Source organism: Micromesistius poutassou (genome assembly GCF_964030765.1).
Source record: "Micromesistius poutassou genome assembly, chromosome: 7".
NCBI lineage: Eukaryota > Metazoa > Chordata > Actinopteri > Gadiformes > Gadidae > Micromesistius > Micromesistius poutassou.
In genome coordinates, this window is record NC_140277.1 from 1,546,509 (window position 1) to 1,565,541 (window position 19,033).

At 44.2% G+C, this 19,033-nt stretch overlaps 1 protein-coding gene across 3 annotated transcripts in view; it reads left to right on the forward strand.

Moving 5' to 3' along the window:
- Nucleotides 1–19,033, forward strand: part of nrxn1a (neurexin 1a) — a gene marked incomplete at its 5' end in the record, with an annotated part of 227,275 nt that overhangs the window by 194,187 nt on the left and 14,055 nt on the right. For all 3 annotated transcript variants that reach the window (XM_084470078.1, XM_084470079.1, XM_084470077.1), the window contains 2 exons: nt 1,695–1,784; nt 3,184–3,503. In XM_084470078.1, coding sequence (XP_084326204.1) covers nt 1,695–1,784; nt 3,184–3,503 — 410 coding nt within the window. The remainder of the gene's footprint in view (nt 1–1,694; nt 1,785–3,183; nt 3,504–19,033) is intronic.

Here is a 19,033-nt window from a genome sequence, read left to right on the forward strand (position 1 = left end):
AGCGAAGGGATAAACCAGAGCACTTTGCAGATCTAATGCTGGAAAGATACAAGAATAAAAGGTGCACAATGGTGTGCCATGCGGGGGGGGGGTGTGCGTGCGTGTTGTGTTTTTACGTGTCTGCGAGTCTGCCTATCTAATCCTATTCTTTTTATTATGCTCCGGCTTTCTATTCACTCCCACTGGCTGGGATTGAGACGTTAAGATTACATTTTGCTACACAAATCGATGCAGCCTTATTTAATTGTAAGCATCCCGTCGTCGTAGATGATAAAACGAAGACAGGAGGATGGGAATAGCACTGCAACGGAGATAAATTAGCCAAACAAAAACGCAGAGAACGCTGACTATTGTTGACGCTTTAGTTGACTAATCCAACAGCACCAATGCCGACATGGGCTGTATATCCTGTGCACTAAGGACATTGTTAACAAACCAATGTTCAGGTAGATAGCTTCCACTGTCCGCCCACCACAGATCCCTAATCCTATGCACATTCAATGGAGAGGTTAACCACAATCTAAGCTCTCGTAACTTTTTACTTTGTGCTTTAAACTTTGTGTCTCCGTCTGTAAACCCCTCTTCTCTAAATCCGGCGATTTAATCAACACTGTCTTGGAACATTTTCCAAACTGTTGTTGGACGTTTTTATCACTTCCTTTCTCTCGGCTCTGATGAACACTCATCCTCTGCCAAATCACAGTAAGACACTACATCTTATATCAGAATTAGGAGGATAACTATAGCGGACGGAAGGAACATTGTCAATCTACCAGAAGAATAGAGGCCTCTGAATTCAATTTCTGAAGACAATGCCAGGGGAGATGTGCTCGGAGCCTGCTTCGCCATGCTCAAAAGAGTCTTTTCTAGAGGTTATTGGCCTTCCCAGAAAGGGTTAATAAAGTGTTTGGCCTCATCAATACCGAGGTACACCTTGCAAGGGCCATTATTTCTCTATTTATTAAATTATCTTTTAGAGTGATCCCATCTTTGGAGGTTTTCTCTGTGCATACTGTCAGAACTCCTGTCCTAGCTGCTGTGGCCCCTGAGTTTTCCATCTGAGATCAATACTGTTTTGTTGTCTTTGAACAACATGCAGTGGAATAAACCTCTATAGCTTTTGTCAAAGTTCTTTAATCTAAGTTTTACTCTGTATAGACAAACGCTTATTGGATGCTTGTATGACTATAACCAAACGTGAATTGAATGTGTAGTATGTCTATTGTTGTATTTTATTCAGCTCTTTATGTCCAGGAAATTTGTGCTTTTTACATGGTTTTGGTAGTTTCTCAATGAAATGTCTCTCCTTTAAACCATAAATGTTGATATAACTTAAATTCAAATGTTTTATATTTGAAACTTGTTTTAACTAGTTTAAAAGCCAGTTAAAAAATAAACTGTAAAATTGATGAGAAATTGGGTAAGAGATCTTCATAGAAATGTATAAATTTGGTTTGGTTTATAATATAGATCTATTAACCGTTCGTGCTAGTTTACAATAAATTTAGAAATAATTTGTTTGCTAAAATAACAAAAAACGTAAAGACTGTTTCACTAATGTTTCAGAAAACATTGTATTTAAATATAGAAACTTAAAAAAACTGTGCGGTTGTCTACCTCCAAGATTACATATGAACATTTAACCTTTGACCTTACAGATTTTAACCAATGAAATGTCTCTTTAAACTTTAAAGGCAACAATGATAACGAACGCCTGGCGATTGCTAGACAGCGAATCCCATATCGACTTGGTCGAGTAGTTGACGAATGGCTACTCGACAAAGGTAAAACATTGATTAAAACTTTAAATAAAATAATTTGATCTTAACAAAGTTGTAAATAATAAACCATAAAATAAGTTTTCAGTTAAAATAACTTTTAAAATGATTTGAGAAGTTAAATTTAGTTTTGTGCTAGTTCATAATTTTCAGAATAATGTATTATTTCATAGTCGGCTGTTTTAATCCGTGTTTCCTGTCAATTTAAGGTTAAAGGGACTGTAAATATATATTTAAATCCACTTGTATTAAATAATACTGCTAAGTTGTTAAATAAATTATAAAATTATAGTTATTTTCAGTAAACATCTAAATGTTACATGATAAATTCAAAAGATACATTTTTCACATCCACTAGTTGCTTTTATGGTTATTTGAAAAACATACAGTTTACTTGTATGTTGTTATATTAGTGCTCATAATTTGATCTTTACTTGATATAAAAAACTTCTAGCATTGATAAATAGAATATAATGTGAATTGGCATCAAACTTTTGAGTCCCTTTAACAATCTTTGTAAATATATTTAGGGCATTATCTAAATTAAAACTGTCATAAAATAAATTGAGTGCATGCTTTTTGCCAGTTCAATAACTAACTTATAATTTAATTTTTACTCAAAGTGTGAAATGAGCCCAATCATTTTTTTGTTATATATTTTTTTGTTTCACTTTTTAACAAAATATCTATCATTAAATATATTTTGTTATTTCAAGTTATAAAACACTTATTATTTGGTTGCTGTTGCTAAAGGGATGAATGATTTCAAGTTCAAGAATATTTTTTTATAGAAAGTTGGATATATCCTAAAGATGTAGCAAAATTAGAGGGTCCATCAATATATATTTCATTTTTAATTTATGCATGTTTGTATTTTCTATTATTTTTTTAGTTTTTATTTACGTACTATTTTATGTTTTTTGGGGGGTTATTTCTCTAACTACATAACAGATGGACTTCGCGATGGCTACCACAGTATTTTTTTCAAGTAGCATTATAGGATATTTTACAAATTGGATAATTAATTTCTCAAACTGTTTCATGTACTATGATAAACAATAACATGATCCTACCATATATGGAAATAAAAATAGTTAAATAGCCTGTAGATCATTAATTCCTTCTTCTAACTTGAATACCCTTTTAGCAAAGCTACTTTGGTTTTAAAATATTGTCATTTATTTTCCTCCTCTATACATTTATTTTCAAATCCGATTTTCATTAACATCCCATCATTATAACTTTGATAAATTACCATGCAGTTTGCTGCAAGCAACGGGTAATTTATTGCTTCCATTAGCCGTTGGGCAAATAACCTGTCCTACCGATTTTCATCCAGATGTGTAAAAGCTGCTGGGTCCACCCTTCAACGTTCCTGTATGTATGTAACATTATTTTCTCACAGGGCGACAACTCACAATCTTCAACAGCCAAACCACCATTCAGATTGGTGGCTGGGAGCGCGACCGGAGCCGCTCCTTTCAGGGCCAGCTCTCGGGCCTCTACTACAACGGGCTGAAGGTCTTCAACATGGCCGTGGAGGGGGACCCCAACATCAAGATCCAGGGCAGTGTGCGGCTGGTGGGGGACTCTCCCTCCTCCATCACGCCGCAGTCGAGCGCCACGGCCAACCGCTCGGAAACGTCCACGTCCATCATGGAGATCACCACGACCACCGCATCCAACAGACGCATCAAGCAGACGACTCCAAGAGAGCCTCAGCAGGTAGGGAGAGTGTTGACATTTGAAAGACTACCATAGATCAGCACAGTGGCTTGTGTTCTTGTGTGTGTGTGTGTGTGTGTGTGTGTGTGTGTGTGTGTGTGTGTGTGTGTGTGTGTGTGTGTGAGAATGTGGTGCATAGGTGTCTGAAGGTGTGTGCGCATTTCTGTGTGTTACACAAGAGTGAAATCCTCCATGTATTTTAACATTTGAAAATGATTGACTCATGTTTTATACTATTTATTTTTCTTGTGAGAAGAGCATCTTTATCACAAACCAAATGGAAACATAACCAACTGGCATTCGATTTAATGTTACATTACATTTATTTCATTTCAATTAAATATGTGATAACCTGTCAATTTAAATTGTATAGCAATCTTCCAACCTTTTTAGTTTGTAATAATCAGTAACCAAATTTAGTAATGAAACACCCTGTTCTACTCGTCAACTCAACAAACATGTGTAATACAATTGGAAAAAGTTTACCAATTAATTCCCAATAGTCACACTGACCAAAATGGGTCCTAATAATCATAAGTTCATAAGAAGTTGTATCATTGGCTTGTTACAGTGCAATGCAAAGCACACTTTTGAGGGGTCTGTAAGAAGGCTAGACTTTTGGAGTGGCGTTGACTCATTCAGGTCAGTAAGAAAAAGAGATGTCCCTGTCTCTATTAAGCCTCCTTTGTACTTGGAACAAGCAAGAGGGCCTTCAAGTGGCATTGTTGGAAAAGAGAAAGAAGGAGTCTTTGAGTCCCAGGGGGCATTTTCTCCTCATGCTTATAGGATCAAAATAGAAAGATTGTACCAGGACACTCCCCCACAATGGCCTGTTTTCTACAAAATGGATCTTTGTGTCGCCCGACTGATGGGTTGCAATCGCCATTCATGGGCTGAGATTGGTTTGAGTACTGGTTTTAATATTTGTCTGGAGAATGTTTACAAGAAGGACACTTTTATACTAGGTGCATTTTCAATTTGTTGCACTATAAGCACTAAATAGAAAATCTGGACTTCATTATGTGCGTTTGTATTATAGTTGTATTCATCGGCTGATACAGTGCAACAATTGTATTAAAAAGCAATATGGAATGATGTTTAAACAGAGAAAATATAATTTCATGCGATCCAAACATCATCAGTTTTATTGAGGCATGGTATGTATCGAAGGCAGTAATGAATGCAAATTGTGAATTTATCCCTCCATTGCACACGTTATGTTAAGCGGCTGACAAACATGACACACTGACACTTGCTGTGTTTCATTGTAATTGAAAATGTGCAAAAGCAGAAGCGTAAGCCCTAATAGTGCAGTGGTCTAACCTACCATCCAACACTACAAAGAAACACACATTCACAGCTTTACTATAACTGTCCCGTTGATATATATAGCTTGATAATAGTAATACTATTATTATTATATTGTGACTTTTGTCAGATTTGTATTTCTTAATACTATGGGTCCCACTGTACTATCGCTCGTCTAATACTCACCATCACCCCCCCCCCCCGTCTCATTCCTGGTATCAGTGCAGTGCCTAGATGATTTAAAGGCGCGGTGAAATGATACAATCACATATATTGATCCATCCAATGGTTCTCGTCGAGACTCAGCATGGTGCTTAAACCGTAACCAGAGCATCTAATGCAAGCAAAAAATCACCCAGCGTCCTGTAATTATATCCCCAGTCAAATTCTGGTGTTGAAAGAATTCGGCATGAATGAAAAATAAAGAGGCTTTGATCAGTAGCACACAAAAAAGAGAAAAACATCATCTATCATTATTATCACAATATTATAGAATGGTAATTATAAAGTCAATGAGTGATTGTATCATTTGCTTATCTAATGTGCTTATTTTTTACTCTAGCTAGATAGCAATGAAGTCCAAAAACTAGACCTTGGCCAAAGTAGTAAATGTAAATGAACAGACTGACTAAACGAACAGATTCAAAGTCTGCAATACAGACGTTTCAGGAAGTTCAAATGGGGACGTTTGAATTTACCTGTCTAAAGTGTGGGGGGAACAGCTTACTGTAGGTTCTGGTGTTCTGCTGGGCGAAGGCTAGTATACTAATTCACTTAATTAGTTAGCTCTGTTTGATGTGGGATGACAGCATCCCAAACAATTAACCTGTTCAGCTCTTGTTAATCCATAGGCGTGCAAGCAGAACTATTGCACGACTCTTGAGTCTAAAATGAATATTAAGTTGCCTAAGACCAAGATTTAAAAATCATTTGTGTATATCCTGGGTGGTTGTGACACTAAGTGCCTACTCCACATCAATCACTGTAAAAATGAATAATCTTACAATAACCCTATCAGTATAATAACCTATCACCAATCACATTAGAGTAAAAAAATAAAGCATGTAATACTTTCAACTATAACGGCGACACGTTTGTGGAACCATCAGTTTCTTACCAATTATCCTGTTTCTTTTTAACAAAGGGAACAAAGTTCCCTTTGCCTTTATCCCCGATGTTTTGCCCCTTAGGATGGTATTGGAAAAAAAGTGCAAAGTCCGGCCTGGTTGGTGCATTAGAAGTGTTCCATGTAGCAAGACCGGAGCTCTAGACTCTGTACTACTGTGTGGAGACTGTTTACCTCATTACCAAATTCTAATTTACCCTCATTACCCAAGGGCTGCATAGAAAAACCCTAAGTGCCCCAGAAGTTACCCCTCCCGTTACCTTAGGAAAAACAGGAAGATCAAAGATGCAATTCCCCCTCAGCCTTTGGCATTTATTTTATTTGCATTAATTTCATCCAATAATGTTGTAAGCAGCGATATTCCTGCTATTCACAGCTCACTGTATGGTTTATATAGCAGCGAACGAGAGAAGTGTCTTAATGGGGGCGGAGCCTTCGTTCTCAGGCACCTCTTAAGCATCCTCATGCATGAATTTGTTCAAACCGCGGTCATTGAGAAGGCCTTGGCAAATGTTTAATACTATTGTCATGCTTTTTAAACCGCTTGGTGACCACTCATCCCTCACTGATAGGCACATTATCCGTAGAGAACACATTTCCCTCATCTAGAGGGGAAAAAATATTAATCAGCGAAATTGTTAATAAGCAGTGATTAGGTTGCCTCAGTGTCATGACATTCAGCTCTCGACACAACACGAGGCTAGGTAATACGTGTCGGAATTGGTAGTGAACACTTGGCTTGTTCCAGACTTCTCTGAGATAGACTTTAGGCGTTCTGCCCTTTCGAGTCCACAGTCTTCCCTTTTGTTGTTGGTTAAGCTTGCATCCCCTGCTTTCATTCAGGGTGATCACTGGCTATATTGGTCTGACTGCCATGCCTTAATGAAGTGTCAGCTCCCTGTAGCAGTGCCTGGTCGCATCCAATTAAACCCTAATGCACTCCCCTCTACCTTCACAACCAATGGGACAATTGTACACAGTATGGGGTGTGTCTCGTTTTCCCAGACTGATTTGTTTCCAGTCCCAATCGCTCTTGTCTCACCTGCGTTAGGTTTAGTTTTGTGCCCCAAGTTGAGGACATAGTAATGCACTTCTGCTTAGGTCAGAGAAGCACATTATAGCCGTTGTTGTCAGGGCTTGCGCAGGGAAGTTACCCCACAGGCAGAGATGGGACTTGGTGGGCGAGAGGAAGCTGTGCTGCATGAAAACAAGCAGACAGAAACAAACAAGGAAGCAACAAACATGCAGGAACTAAGGAACTAAAATACATGGAACTCAAGTGATCAGAATGACTAATGACCACAGGTGACATACATTACGCCCACCACACAAAGCATAAACAGGTAATGACTGGGGTTGTGGCAGGAATCGTTAGATATTTTGATAGTGGCAGGCTACAATGACAATTGATGTGAAGTAGGAAAAGTATCCTATGAGGCATTATACCAAGGAAACACGGCACCTTGATAATATGCCTGATTTCAATCAAATGAATCAACTGCTGGAATCACAGTATTTTAGGTTATTCAATAGATTGCAAAGCTTTTGTTCATCTCAATACCCAATTGAGACATCAATATGTTAACGTCACATTAACCGTAATGGAAATTATGTTATATCCCTATAATGAAATCATTCTAACGTTACCAATATCACAAAAATATTATCCAATATTGTTCACAATAGCAAGGGATGGCAATAACCCTATCATCCCATTTTAATGAGGAATGAAACAAACTTAAACGTCTGTGAAAGAACACCTCAGAACAACGGCTACTATCCCCAGTTTTATGTCCGTAGGAGTTCTCAAACACTAGGAGAATGAGATTGAATATGATACCAAATGATGCTTCATCCAAACCACCCAAGCTTGAGTGATTGTCTCCTCCGGAGCTGCTGGCGTGCGTGGAACAAAAAGAACCGGCTATCTGGGCAAGCCATCGCCAGCTCCAGACAGTGATCGATCCACACCTGCACTGCTGATTATCAAACCCCAGCCAGCTCACACAGTGTAAATAAATCCTCCCAGTGCTTATGGTGTGGGGCAGCCGTCGGCCATAGGCTCCGTCCACAGAGAAATCCTCCAGCCCTGCACGTGTATTGGCTATAGTATCAAGCAGGACGGTTACACACCGTTGAGTTACACAAGGGCAGGAGGACCCCAGGGAAAAAGAGGTGCACGTGTGGCGAAAGAAAAATGCAATTAAGCATTAGGCTGAACTTCTTCATAATGTTTGCCCATTGAGGGAATCACTCTGGGGTTCACAAATCCCAAGTCTATAATAAGGTTGAGAATCCTTCCGTTTCATTCAGGGAGCCTGAATGAAAAGAATAATTCTGGAAAATTGTTCACGATGGATGTTAAACACCCTCTGCTATGTTCTGCATTTCCTTTCTGGAGAAAAAAAAGATCAAATAAGGTTGTGTGTCTAAGAGGCAGTTTCCTCTTTGTTGCATATGATATACAGACAGGTGTGCACAACAGCAGTTTCATTAGCTGCTTCGAAGAAAGAAAACAATTTGTCTGAAGTAAAACACATCATTCAGAATCATTAATTCACTTATCTTGGTATGTGAATAAAAATAAGCTAGCTTTGTGTATGTTTCCCTGCTGTTACTTTGCAGTGCATTGTTTTTTCATTTGATTGAAGGTATTTGTATTAAGTGACAGTGCGGGCATACTGTAAGGTCTATTTCTGTATATTAAGACCTTCCTATCTATTTTCTATACATGATTACCTTCACAAAGAATGTTGTATTCCCTTTGCCTGGGTTGAAAACGGCAAAATGGTGAATTGCTGAATTGCTTCATTATATCTGTTTTCCCTTTTTGCTAATCTGCGATTTAGATTAGTTCTAATGGGAGTTTCTTGTCACATTCCTAACCAAGTGAAACGATTCTCTTCAAGTTCTGGCCAGACCTAATTGTGAGATGGAAAGCAGACGTACTTTTTTAATCATTTCCTCAGCTCTGTGGGCTCACCAATTAGAACAAAGACAGACACATTCATAGCAAACGGAGGGGTTGCTACGGAAACACACAAAGAAAAGCCAATCTCGGCGGAGTCACATGAACAGGGGCGACGCTCATATAGACATGAGTTCTCTCGGGTCTTATCAACCTTGCCTCATCCCGCATGTTTAACCTGACAGAGGCTTGATACATTAGAAGCCAGTGGGAAACTCTTGGCAGGATATAATTGGATCTTCCTCTGCTGTGGCAGTTGTAGTAATAATAGTTGTAGTGGTTGTTTACTTTCACAGCCAACTTTTACCGACTAGCTTTAACACAATCTCTCGAAACACAAAAGTCTGTTTCCCTCCCCCGCATGCCCCAGGCACTAGCACAGAATTAAGCCAGCAACGACCCCATATTAGCCGATGACAGAGAGGGCAGGTTAGACGGGAGGAGAATGTCTGTGTGTTGACGCACCGTGTGTCCTAATGGCCTCCGTCCCTGCCCACTGGGATGAGTTGTGGGGGCTGCCGTAGCTGGGCCGCGACCCAGGCCAGGAGTGTGCGGGCCAGGGCCTGGTCACGGGCCATGCCCACCTAGTGCTGACAGATGGCACTGGAAGAAACGTGGCAGACCTGCGGCAGGAGGGCCTGGGGGGCCGCTCACTCCCAGCGACCGACCAAATCCATCATCTCGGCCTCATCTGGGGCCGGTATGAGAAGTGCCCTTCATGGGCCACGCCGTGGACACACAGCCCTCCACGCCACATCACACTGCCCTCCACCTTGGCATGAATGACATCATGGGCTTTATATATTTCATGAATTTCTAAACGGCCGTTTTTTGGGGCGAATTGCTTTCTGTCTTGTGCGCCCATTTGCTGAAGTAGTGTTGAATCCCAGAGTGGTTGTAAACAGTGGTTTCGAGCCAGCTGGTTCTTGTACCGTTTGTCGAGATTACAGCGGCACAGAAGATGCTCCGTTTTCTGCTATTCCAGTGACAGAGTCACTAATATCACGTTGTTGGCAGTTTTAGAGGCGATTAGGACGGGTCCTTTCAGCACCGCCCCGACTAGCAGCCTGTTAAGGTGGCACTGGGACACCATCTTGAGGTTGTTGTAAGAGTGTAGCGGCCGGGTTGTTTGGGTTCAATCCCCAGGGATAACCTGCAGGGGTCCTCATGCCTCACCCCGACCTGCTCCTCAGTGACATCAGCGTACGTCACTTTGAATGCAAATGTTCAGAGTGACGACTACCTACACAGTAAAATATACACATCCATATTCAGGGGTTTGTAGAGACAACATTCCGTTCACGTTTGTGCTACAGTTCACAGATTTAGTGATGTGAACGGCGCGGCCCTAGAGGGCAGGAATCTGATTATGGTGATGTTCCGTGGCAGCCACAGACGACCTGGTCTGCTGTTCTAGGACAAAGCTGCTCTCTCCCCCCCCCCCCCGACCGCCCCCACTCTCCTTGTGTCATGTTTTTGCAAGCGTTGCGCATGGGATGGGAACCGGGGGCCCTGAGTACATTCATCTCGTCCTGAGCTGCCATCTATATTAGGATGACAAATTTGTTGCTGTCATCGGATGAAGGACTGGGAGCTACATGTCAAGGCACAGGTAAAGTCACGGGGACAGTGATTTGTGGCAAGGCATAATCCGTCTTCTCTTTTCCTCCCGCTCCTCGCGTTCCCAGAGCACGCACACTGAAGGCAACAACAAAAAAGGGACGCGTGTGCATGTTCACGGAAAGCTTGTTCGGAAGGATTGCAAAGACACACGCACACAGTATTGCAAAAAAGAGTAGTTCAGATAAACTTGGAGAAAAAAACCCGACATGAGAGTGTGCAGAGCGACACGTCTTTAGCTTGTAGCCCCGTTGTGTGTACCTTAGCATTAGGAGAGGGATCCGGCTGATGACGGGGGCAATACCATGGTAATTGTTATTCCCTTTGCATTGTGGCTGCTTCTGCTTCTTATAAGTGTATCACATTCATCCTGGGCTACTTCTATGCTCTTGGGCCAGATTACTACCCAGGCCAGCAACAGATACGCTCCGAGCTTCAGATTCCATTTCAGATTGCAAAGGAAACCCAGGGCTATCCATAGGAGGGGAGAATGCGTTAATGCAGACAGATTTCATTTATCCGCATTTCATTACTAAGTGTGAAACCACAGATAAGGACGTGTGAGAAAGCAGGGGGCTTAAATATACTGGAGAGAAAAAGCAAGGAAATTAGAGGGCCAGAGAAAAAAAAAAGAAAGAATGAAATGACCGAGTGCGTGGGAGATAGACGGAGGGTTGTTTGTCGCCCCCGATAATAGCAGACGCGGTGTTTAACTGTGTTTGACAGATTCAACAATATCATATATTATTAAGTCTGCGTTCAATTAGAACAACGAGGATCACACAGATAACAGGGGATGGGGGGGGGGGAGTTTATCTGCCTCTCCGTACTGTCTGCCTCTTGGTTCCACGGCAGCGGGGGCGGGGGTAATGCGCAGCGCGGCGTAGCGCCCTGAGGACTTGTGTTCGCCCTCACATAGTTTATTTGTCTCGGGCGACGGCGTGCCGGTCGCAGTGGAGGACCTCCACAATATCTCCTTTATTAGCCTCGGTGCGGCGGTGTGTTTACCTTTCACACCCCTCTGGAGGGGGGGGCGGGGGCGGCTCTGAAGCCACACGACGGCGTCGGGCCCCGCGGCGCTCAGAGGGCCGACGGACGGCCTGCCACGCCTTCATCTTCCTGCCCTCCCCTCGCGACTCGCCGGCAAACGCGCGACGATGCGACGCAGCCGCCGACGGGGGAAGACACGCGGCTCCACGAGTCCGCAACCGCCGTACGGGAGGCCCTCGGCGGCCAGGGGGTGTGCGCGGGCGGGTGTGTGTGCGCGAGCGGCGCGGACGACTGGAAGTGAGCGTGGAAGAGGAGTAACAGTGTCTACAAAGCGGCCTTGAAGCTGCCCACATTAAAGGGATGGCGCCCGTGGCGACAGGCACACGCGTCCCGCGAGAGGGAGGATATCTAACGAGGACGTGGGCATGTGTACTTCGTTTATTTACCCGTAACCCCCACCCACACCCCCACACCCCCTCCCCGTGCGTACGCCCTCAGCATGCTTCTCCACATATCGTTCCGCCCCGATTCCCCGTGTTTTACAAGTACCTGCACAGCCCTTTAATTAGGCCCGCCACACCGCCAGCCGAATCGTCCCGCGCGTTGACGTGCACGTATCGTTCGGATGTGTCCCAACACGTTTTTTTTTTTTTTTTTATGTATATCGCCAAACTCGAGTAAATACTTTAAACAATCTATTCCGGTCTTGAAAAGATGAAGAAGAATGCGCAATGGGTGGAGGTGCTCTGTGCAGTGTATTCTTAACATAACGTATTCAAATCCTATGCATGAATAAATCTGTTCATTTATTCATTTGTTAACTTATTCATTTGATACCCAAATTACGACACACTTCGACACACTCGTACAGTACTATAATAGCTGTCGCTCGGGTAAGTTTGGCTAGTATTTCCTCAGTGTCGCTGCCATTTAATTTGTACTCTTGCGCGCAATCGCGCGTGTTAGTGTTAAGCGTTACGTTACCTTGACTGAACCCCACCTGTTAGATCCTTAGATCGTTTGTCTCGGTAACAATTACATGGTAATGACATGTGTTCGCAACCTGCCTCTTCCAAGATGACGCTTTCCCTGCGAGGCGCTTTCCGGGGGCGTCTTTCACCTTCATAAATGGGCTTCAGCAGACGAGTCACACTCCTCGGTGTGTGCAAACCGACCGAGCGAGGTTCTCGCCGCGGCGGTCCAGTGCCGCGTCGAGTGCCGCGCTAATAGTCGCTCTCCGAAAGAGACGGGGAGCAGGGTTTACCTCCCTCACTGCGTCCGGAGCGGGCCGCGAGACTGCCACCGCGTGCGCGCGACGGGTTCCGCCTTCCGGCGTCTCGTTAAAGAGTGTCTCGGGTCGCACTGACACGGGCCCGGAGGACAGGAGATGTATGGCAGGAGGAGACGGTGTGGGGGCTGTGAGTGCCCGAGACCATTCTTTTTTTAATGAAGCTGTGATGCCGCACAGCCCCGCGGTTTAGTGCGAACAGCAACAGCTGCTCCATTTTAAATAAGTCTCTCTCGCTCTCTCTTTCTCTCTCGCTCTCTCTCTCTCTTTTTCTTTCTCTCTCTCTCTCTCTCTCTCTCTCTCTTTTTCTTTCTCTCTCTCTCTCTCTCTCTCTCTCTCTCTCGCTCTCCCTCTCCCTCTCTACTGGTTGACAAACTAAACAACCTGCCATAAGGCCTCTCAAGTTAACCAGCTGCGCACAACAGAGGAAAACACAAAATATGTAGCTGGCATTATTTCCAAATAAGAGTGCTCTGTCCGTTAAGAAGGAATACGAGCCATTCTATTTTTCTGAAAAGCATGTCCTAGGGTTCTCAAAGAGGAAGGTAATGTATATCTTTCTTTCTTTTCTCATCATGATCAGATTATTATTCATGACATTAGATAGGCAGTGGGGACGTGGGGGATCGCAGCACAGAACCGGGAACCACCGGCGCTATCCCCTGATATTAAAAGTTAATATATTTCGACGAGGGAGCTAATTCTATTTGTCGCAATGCAATGTATTCTGCTCACATGATATTGGGAATTTCTGGTGGAGAGGAGGGAGGGAGGGGGGGGGGGGGGGGGGCGGGGGTGTACATACACCCGGGTGGCCGGGTGAAAAAGAAAAATGAATTATTGCATTTAAATAGTTTAACGCATCAGCTGCACTACAGCCATGAATAATTTTGTGCTTTTATAAACAGGCAAATCGCTTACTTTTATGCTTTGCATTGTGAGCGTGAATTGTAGTGTGACAAATTAAACCGGGAAGGCGCCCCCACAGATAAGTCTCTTAATGGGAATGACGGTGCCCCATTGTCGCACAGTGCAATATTAGCGCAGGGTTAGTGCAATGTTTTCCAAACGACTTTACCACGGCCTTACCGCCCCCACGTATCCTCCTCTGTGGTTGTCACCACAACCACCGCGCGGTGTAATAAAAGCCTCCACTGTTATGAGTAATATTTCCGTTGAGCGCGAGGCGGCGCCGTCCCCTCCAGCAGCCGGGGGGGCCCCCGAGCCTCCGGGGGCCCCGCCGGGCTCTGACCCGGCCCCCCCCCCCCCCCGCTGTCAAACTGTTCGACTCCCTCGGAGGACCACGAGCAAATTGTCCTCTCGCGGTGACAGCGCGACTGCGGCGGTTGTACTCGCCTAATCCTCGAAGTCCCTGGGAGCGTCTTTGAGTCTTGGAACATGATGCCCATTATACAAATATATCACCTTTTGTTCCATCTCCAGGCGATGCTGGTGATAAGGCTGTTTTCGCCCTCCCCTCCCTCCCTCCTCCTCCTCCCTCCCCGCTCCCTCCCGCCGCTCAAAACCAAACTCACGGGGTCTGTGAGTGCACGGTGCTGACAGCTACACAGAGCGGTAATGGGAAGAGAGTGTGGGCGAGCGCCGAGGTATTACGCTAAGCTAGTCTCCCTGACTTGTAGGCCCGCGCGCCTTCGTTATTCTGATGGAATCTGTTGAGCATCTGGGGCTAAATTATTCATCAACATCGACCTACTTGCGCGGCGTGACATCCAAGTCAGACACTTGGATGTCATCGCAGCGGCGCGGTTCGGAGATGCTAGCAGTGGCGGGCGCCCCGAGCGATGCCGCCCCGAGCAAATGGATACATGAGATGGGAGAGGATGAATTGGGGGGGGGGCATTTCTATCTCTATTTAGCCTTTTAATCATTGTGTTTAAAACTAGGCCCCAAAAAGAATCAACTGAAACTGTAATTGAGAATTTTAAACACCTCTCTATCAGGTGCGTTCAGATCAGACTCAGAACAGGATCAAGATCCTAGGATCAATACATATATATAGCCCTCTGTATGTTGTTGCTGTGATCTAGCCAGTCGAGTCTGCTACCCCACTGTCAGCCCGTTTCTCACCGCGACCCTAATGATCTGTTGTTGCTGCAGTGCTAAAGCCTCCGTCAACCAGCCCTGCCTAATTAGAGTGCAGCTCTCGTCCATGGCCGGACGCCAGCGCTGCATTAAGGGCCCAAAAATCTATGGCACCGTGTGAAATGACGGCACGTAGCGCCGTGGACGAATAAAGATGTGTAAGGCAGGTATAAATACACCGACTGGGGATTTTTGGTGGCTTAGCGGTGTAGGGTTTAAGTGTTGCAATAAGTTATGTGTTGTCGATCCTAAAATAGCTCTGAGAATGAAATGTCTCCATTTTTATGAGTGCAGGGGAGACTCTGGGAGATACTCGAGTTGCTTGAATGGAAGGTATTGAGCTGGACATGTTAGTTTTCTGCAGCATGTATTATGCATTTTATTTGTAATGATCAGATATGTACAAATATGCATTTATATTATTTGTGTTGAAGGAATGGAGTTTAGATCATCTTTAGAAATTATATTTATAAATATAATTAATCCTACAAGTATATCAGCCTTTGTATTTGTTATGTATGTATAGTTGTAGCAATTATTTTTATAGTCAGACATAAAGAAAATACTTTCTCATTTAGTTATTTCTTGGAAGCCATTCTTAATGATCTTTATTTCACAGGGTTTTTCTCTACACTTGATAGGTTGCTGTGATAATGGACAATTGATAAATAACAAATTGAACAGAAATGTAACAGTGTTTGCCACAACTCAAGTGCACCAAGGGCAAGGCCCTGGCATGGTTCCATCGTGGAGGACACAAAGGAGTGTTGAACATCACGCTGTGTTGTTTTGCAGCATGTCACAATACCAGTGTTCGCATAGCAGAAACATTGGTATTGTTCAGGTTATTGTATCTATTTCACAGCAAATAACATACTGAAGCGGCACAGTTTTTGAAAAACACAGAAGGAAAGTGCCAGAAGGAAAAAAAAAAAAAAGCTTTTTGGGGTGAAGGCAAAAAAAAAAAAGACAAAAAACACGCCAGAGAATTGAGCAAACAGCAGAAAGGCGAAGTCTCTATGGAATACATTACAAGGACGTCAGGGGCATGTTTTAGATAAGAACCTTCAGATGCCTTCAGTGTCCTCCTGACTTTCAGTTTGTCTCCAAAGAGACATGTTGTGTTGCCAGGAAGCATTCATCAAATTAGACGGGGGGAGAAAACAGTGTAGAGGAAATACACAGAACACAAAAGCTCACGGCTCTCCTCAGAGACCGGCTGGAGACGGGTTATCAGAGAAGGTGTCTACTTGTCTTCGGCATCAAAGAACGTAGAACCCTGCCTTCTGCCCCCCCCAGAGAACGGCTCTCCTCTACGCCTTCCTCCTTGTGTCACGGGGGGGGGGGGGGGGGGCGACGACCGGATTACGAAATAAAAAATAAGTTTGTAAAGCGTACTAGACGAGAGCGGTAAGTACACAAGCACTTCCGTGTCCACCTAATGGTGGCGTGGCGGCGGGAGGCCAGTGGAAGGAAGGCTGTAAATAACGTGATGTACGGCGGCCCGGGGACTGCTGACGGAGTGGGCCTGTAAAGAACACATGCACACACCCTGGCTTTTGCTCGGAAGTCTAATTAAGGCACTGAAAAAAAAAATCAATGGTGGAGATTGAAAACCGGTATGACAGTGCTTAAGGAAGTTCCCGGGCCTCGATTGGCTGAGTCAGGTTGAGTTCAAACCCTTAAGGGTTCAATTTGTTCCCGAAGCAAGGTCAGCATCCAGTGTGTCTTCGGCGCACACAGCTGTATTCTCCCGCGTCACGTAGAAAGACATTGAACGTAGGATGTCCTGCTATACCTTTCAGTGGGAGCTTAAAAGAGAGTGGCAATTTAGTGGCACTAGGTTTTTATCGTCTTTTGTACGTGAAAGAAGGTTTGTTCAGAAATCGTCGGACGTTTGGGCACCATATAAAACATAGGCCTTTTGGCAACACATTAACCAAAGATTTGAGCCTCTCTCTCTCTCTCTCTCTCTCTCTCTCTCTCTCTCTCTTACATATGCTAGCTAGCCCGGGCTCTACCATGGCAGTACATTTAATACTTATTGCATCTGGAGGGATTGGTAAACCCGTCATCGACCGTCTTTCTATGAGCACCGAGTGCGAGGCGGGGGGATGGTTCACGTGACATTGAGGTGAAAATCAGGACCAGCTTATTGTTACCTTGGATCCATATAGAACGGCTGATGGCATTTCAGTGCCTATTTTGCCATCGAATTGATGCAACCTGTCAGAGGTTTCATCACAGCGGTTATATTGCCTCATAAGCCCCCCTCCAACGTGAACACATGGAGTAGTCACAGCCGAAGACCAAGCCGGGCGTCGGAGAGGACACCATGAATCGGTAATGGTATTGGATTCCAACCAGGTCATGACCACATCAAAGTGTTGGCCTACACTCTAATCTATGCAGGCAGACTTCTGCCCACCAAAACATGTGCGTTCATTCAACACTATAGGAGATTTACTCCCGCCTAAACCCACAGGTGCGGCCTTGGGTTCATCTTTTGTGAAAATAAATCAAATAATGATTACAACGGCCGTATAGTTTACAGGCAAAATTGTTATTGCACATAGCTCTAGTTGTTTTGAAGTACTTTGTCCTTGAGGGGGAAAAAAATTCTCTCCTCTCCGCGATGTCACCACCAGTTCAAATGGTATTATAGTTTAAACCGTGAAGCCTCAATAACAACAATGAAGAAAGCCTTTCATGGGGGGGTGACTATAACCACAAAGCGCATTTAACTTAAAGGACAAGGCCAGCATACATCCGCTCTTTCCTCATCGTTTCAACTGTACACAAACAAGCCCCGTCTTTCAGTCGGTAAACATTTGGCGTTGTATGATCCAGTGTATCCTCAAAAGCACAAAGAAACGGCTAACGGCCTGAGGCACCTTGTTGACTCCTAAACACATCTGTGTTCAGCACACAGCCCTGCCTGGCTGTTGGTAGTTGGATGTTTACTCCAACAAAGGTACCTGTATGCCTGCTGACCGTGAAGCGGGCCGTGCTTGTGTGCACAGGGAAAATTATTGTCTCCGATGTCTTCGATGTTTTGAATGGATATAGGCCATAAGAATAACTTTTGATGCCAGCCTTTTTGCTAACACTGAAATGATAGCAAGCTATTACCAAAGTGTTTTGTATCTACAGTTAAGAATGCCATTTCTCTTGAGTGCAAGCGCTGCAGGTCTATTTATAGTTAATGCATTTATAGGGTTGGTAACTCTCTTTTTGTATCTCACCTTTTCGACATGCATTCCTAATAGCTTTGTCTCTGAGCTTTTCTTTGGCCTGAATCCAGTTTGGGGAAGGACTCAATAAATACGCACACACCCACACACACCCCCACACACACACACACACACACACACACACACACACACACACACACACACACACACACAGCAGCAGTGACTATTCTTTGGGGAGTTAGCCTACATGTAGCACACATCCGTGCCCACATCACCACATAAATCTAAAAGCCTCGCTGACGAGGGGGGGGGGGTGCGCTGCGTGTGAGATGAAGATAGCAGGGATGGAAGACGAAGAGGGAGTGAAATGAAGAAAGAAGAGGGGAGACAGATAAAGACACTAGCGAAAGGGGAGTGGGAAGAGAGAGAGAGAGTGAGAGCCATTGATTCACCTCTGCCAGGCGGTGCACAGCACTCGGATCTCCCGCCAGCAAAAACAAATCACAGGGCCGAAGTGATGGATGTGGCAGTCCCGGTTCTGGCTCTCCTGCCATCTGGACGGCCGACACTGTATATCAGCTTCATGCACTGCAAATTAAATTTACATTTGGACGGCTTCCCCGGGCCTCACCCGACTCCACAGATTTGGCGAGAGCGTGCCCTTCCCTCCGCCCGCCACAAAGAGGCGTAATGAGGTTGATCTATTATCTCCAGGTCTATTATGTAAAGATGATATGGGGGTCCATGTTCAGAATTTGGAAACAATGTTACAGCGGCAGTGGAATCGCATTATGTGCCGGCAAATGGATGTTAAGTGAAATGACATAGCCGTTTTATTTTGCGAATCGATGGTTATCTAACTTTGCAGATTGTGTTCACATCTCGTTTGTCCTTCTTTAACGATGAGATCCATGCAACCCCCCCCCCACAAAA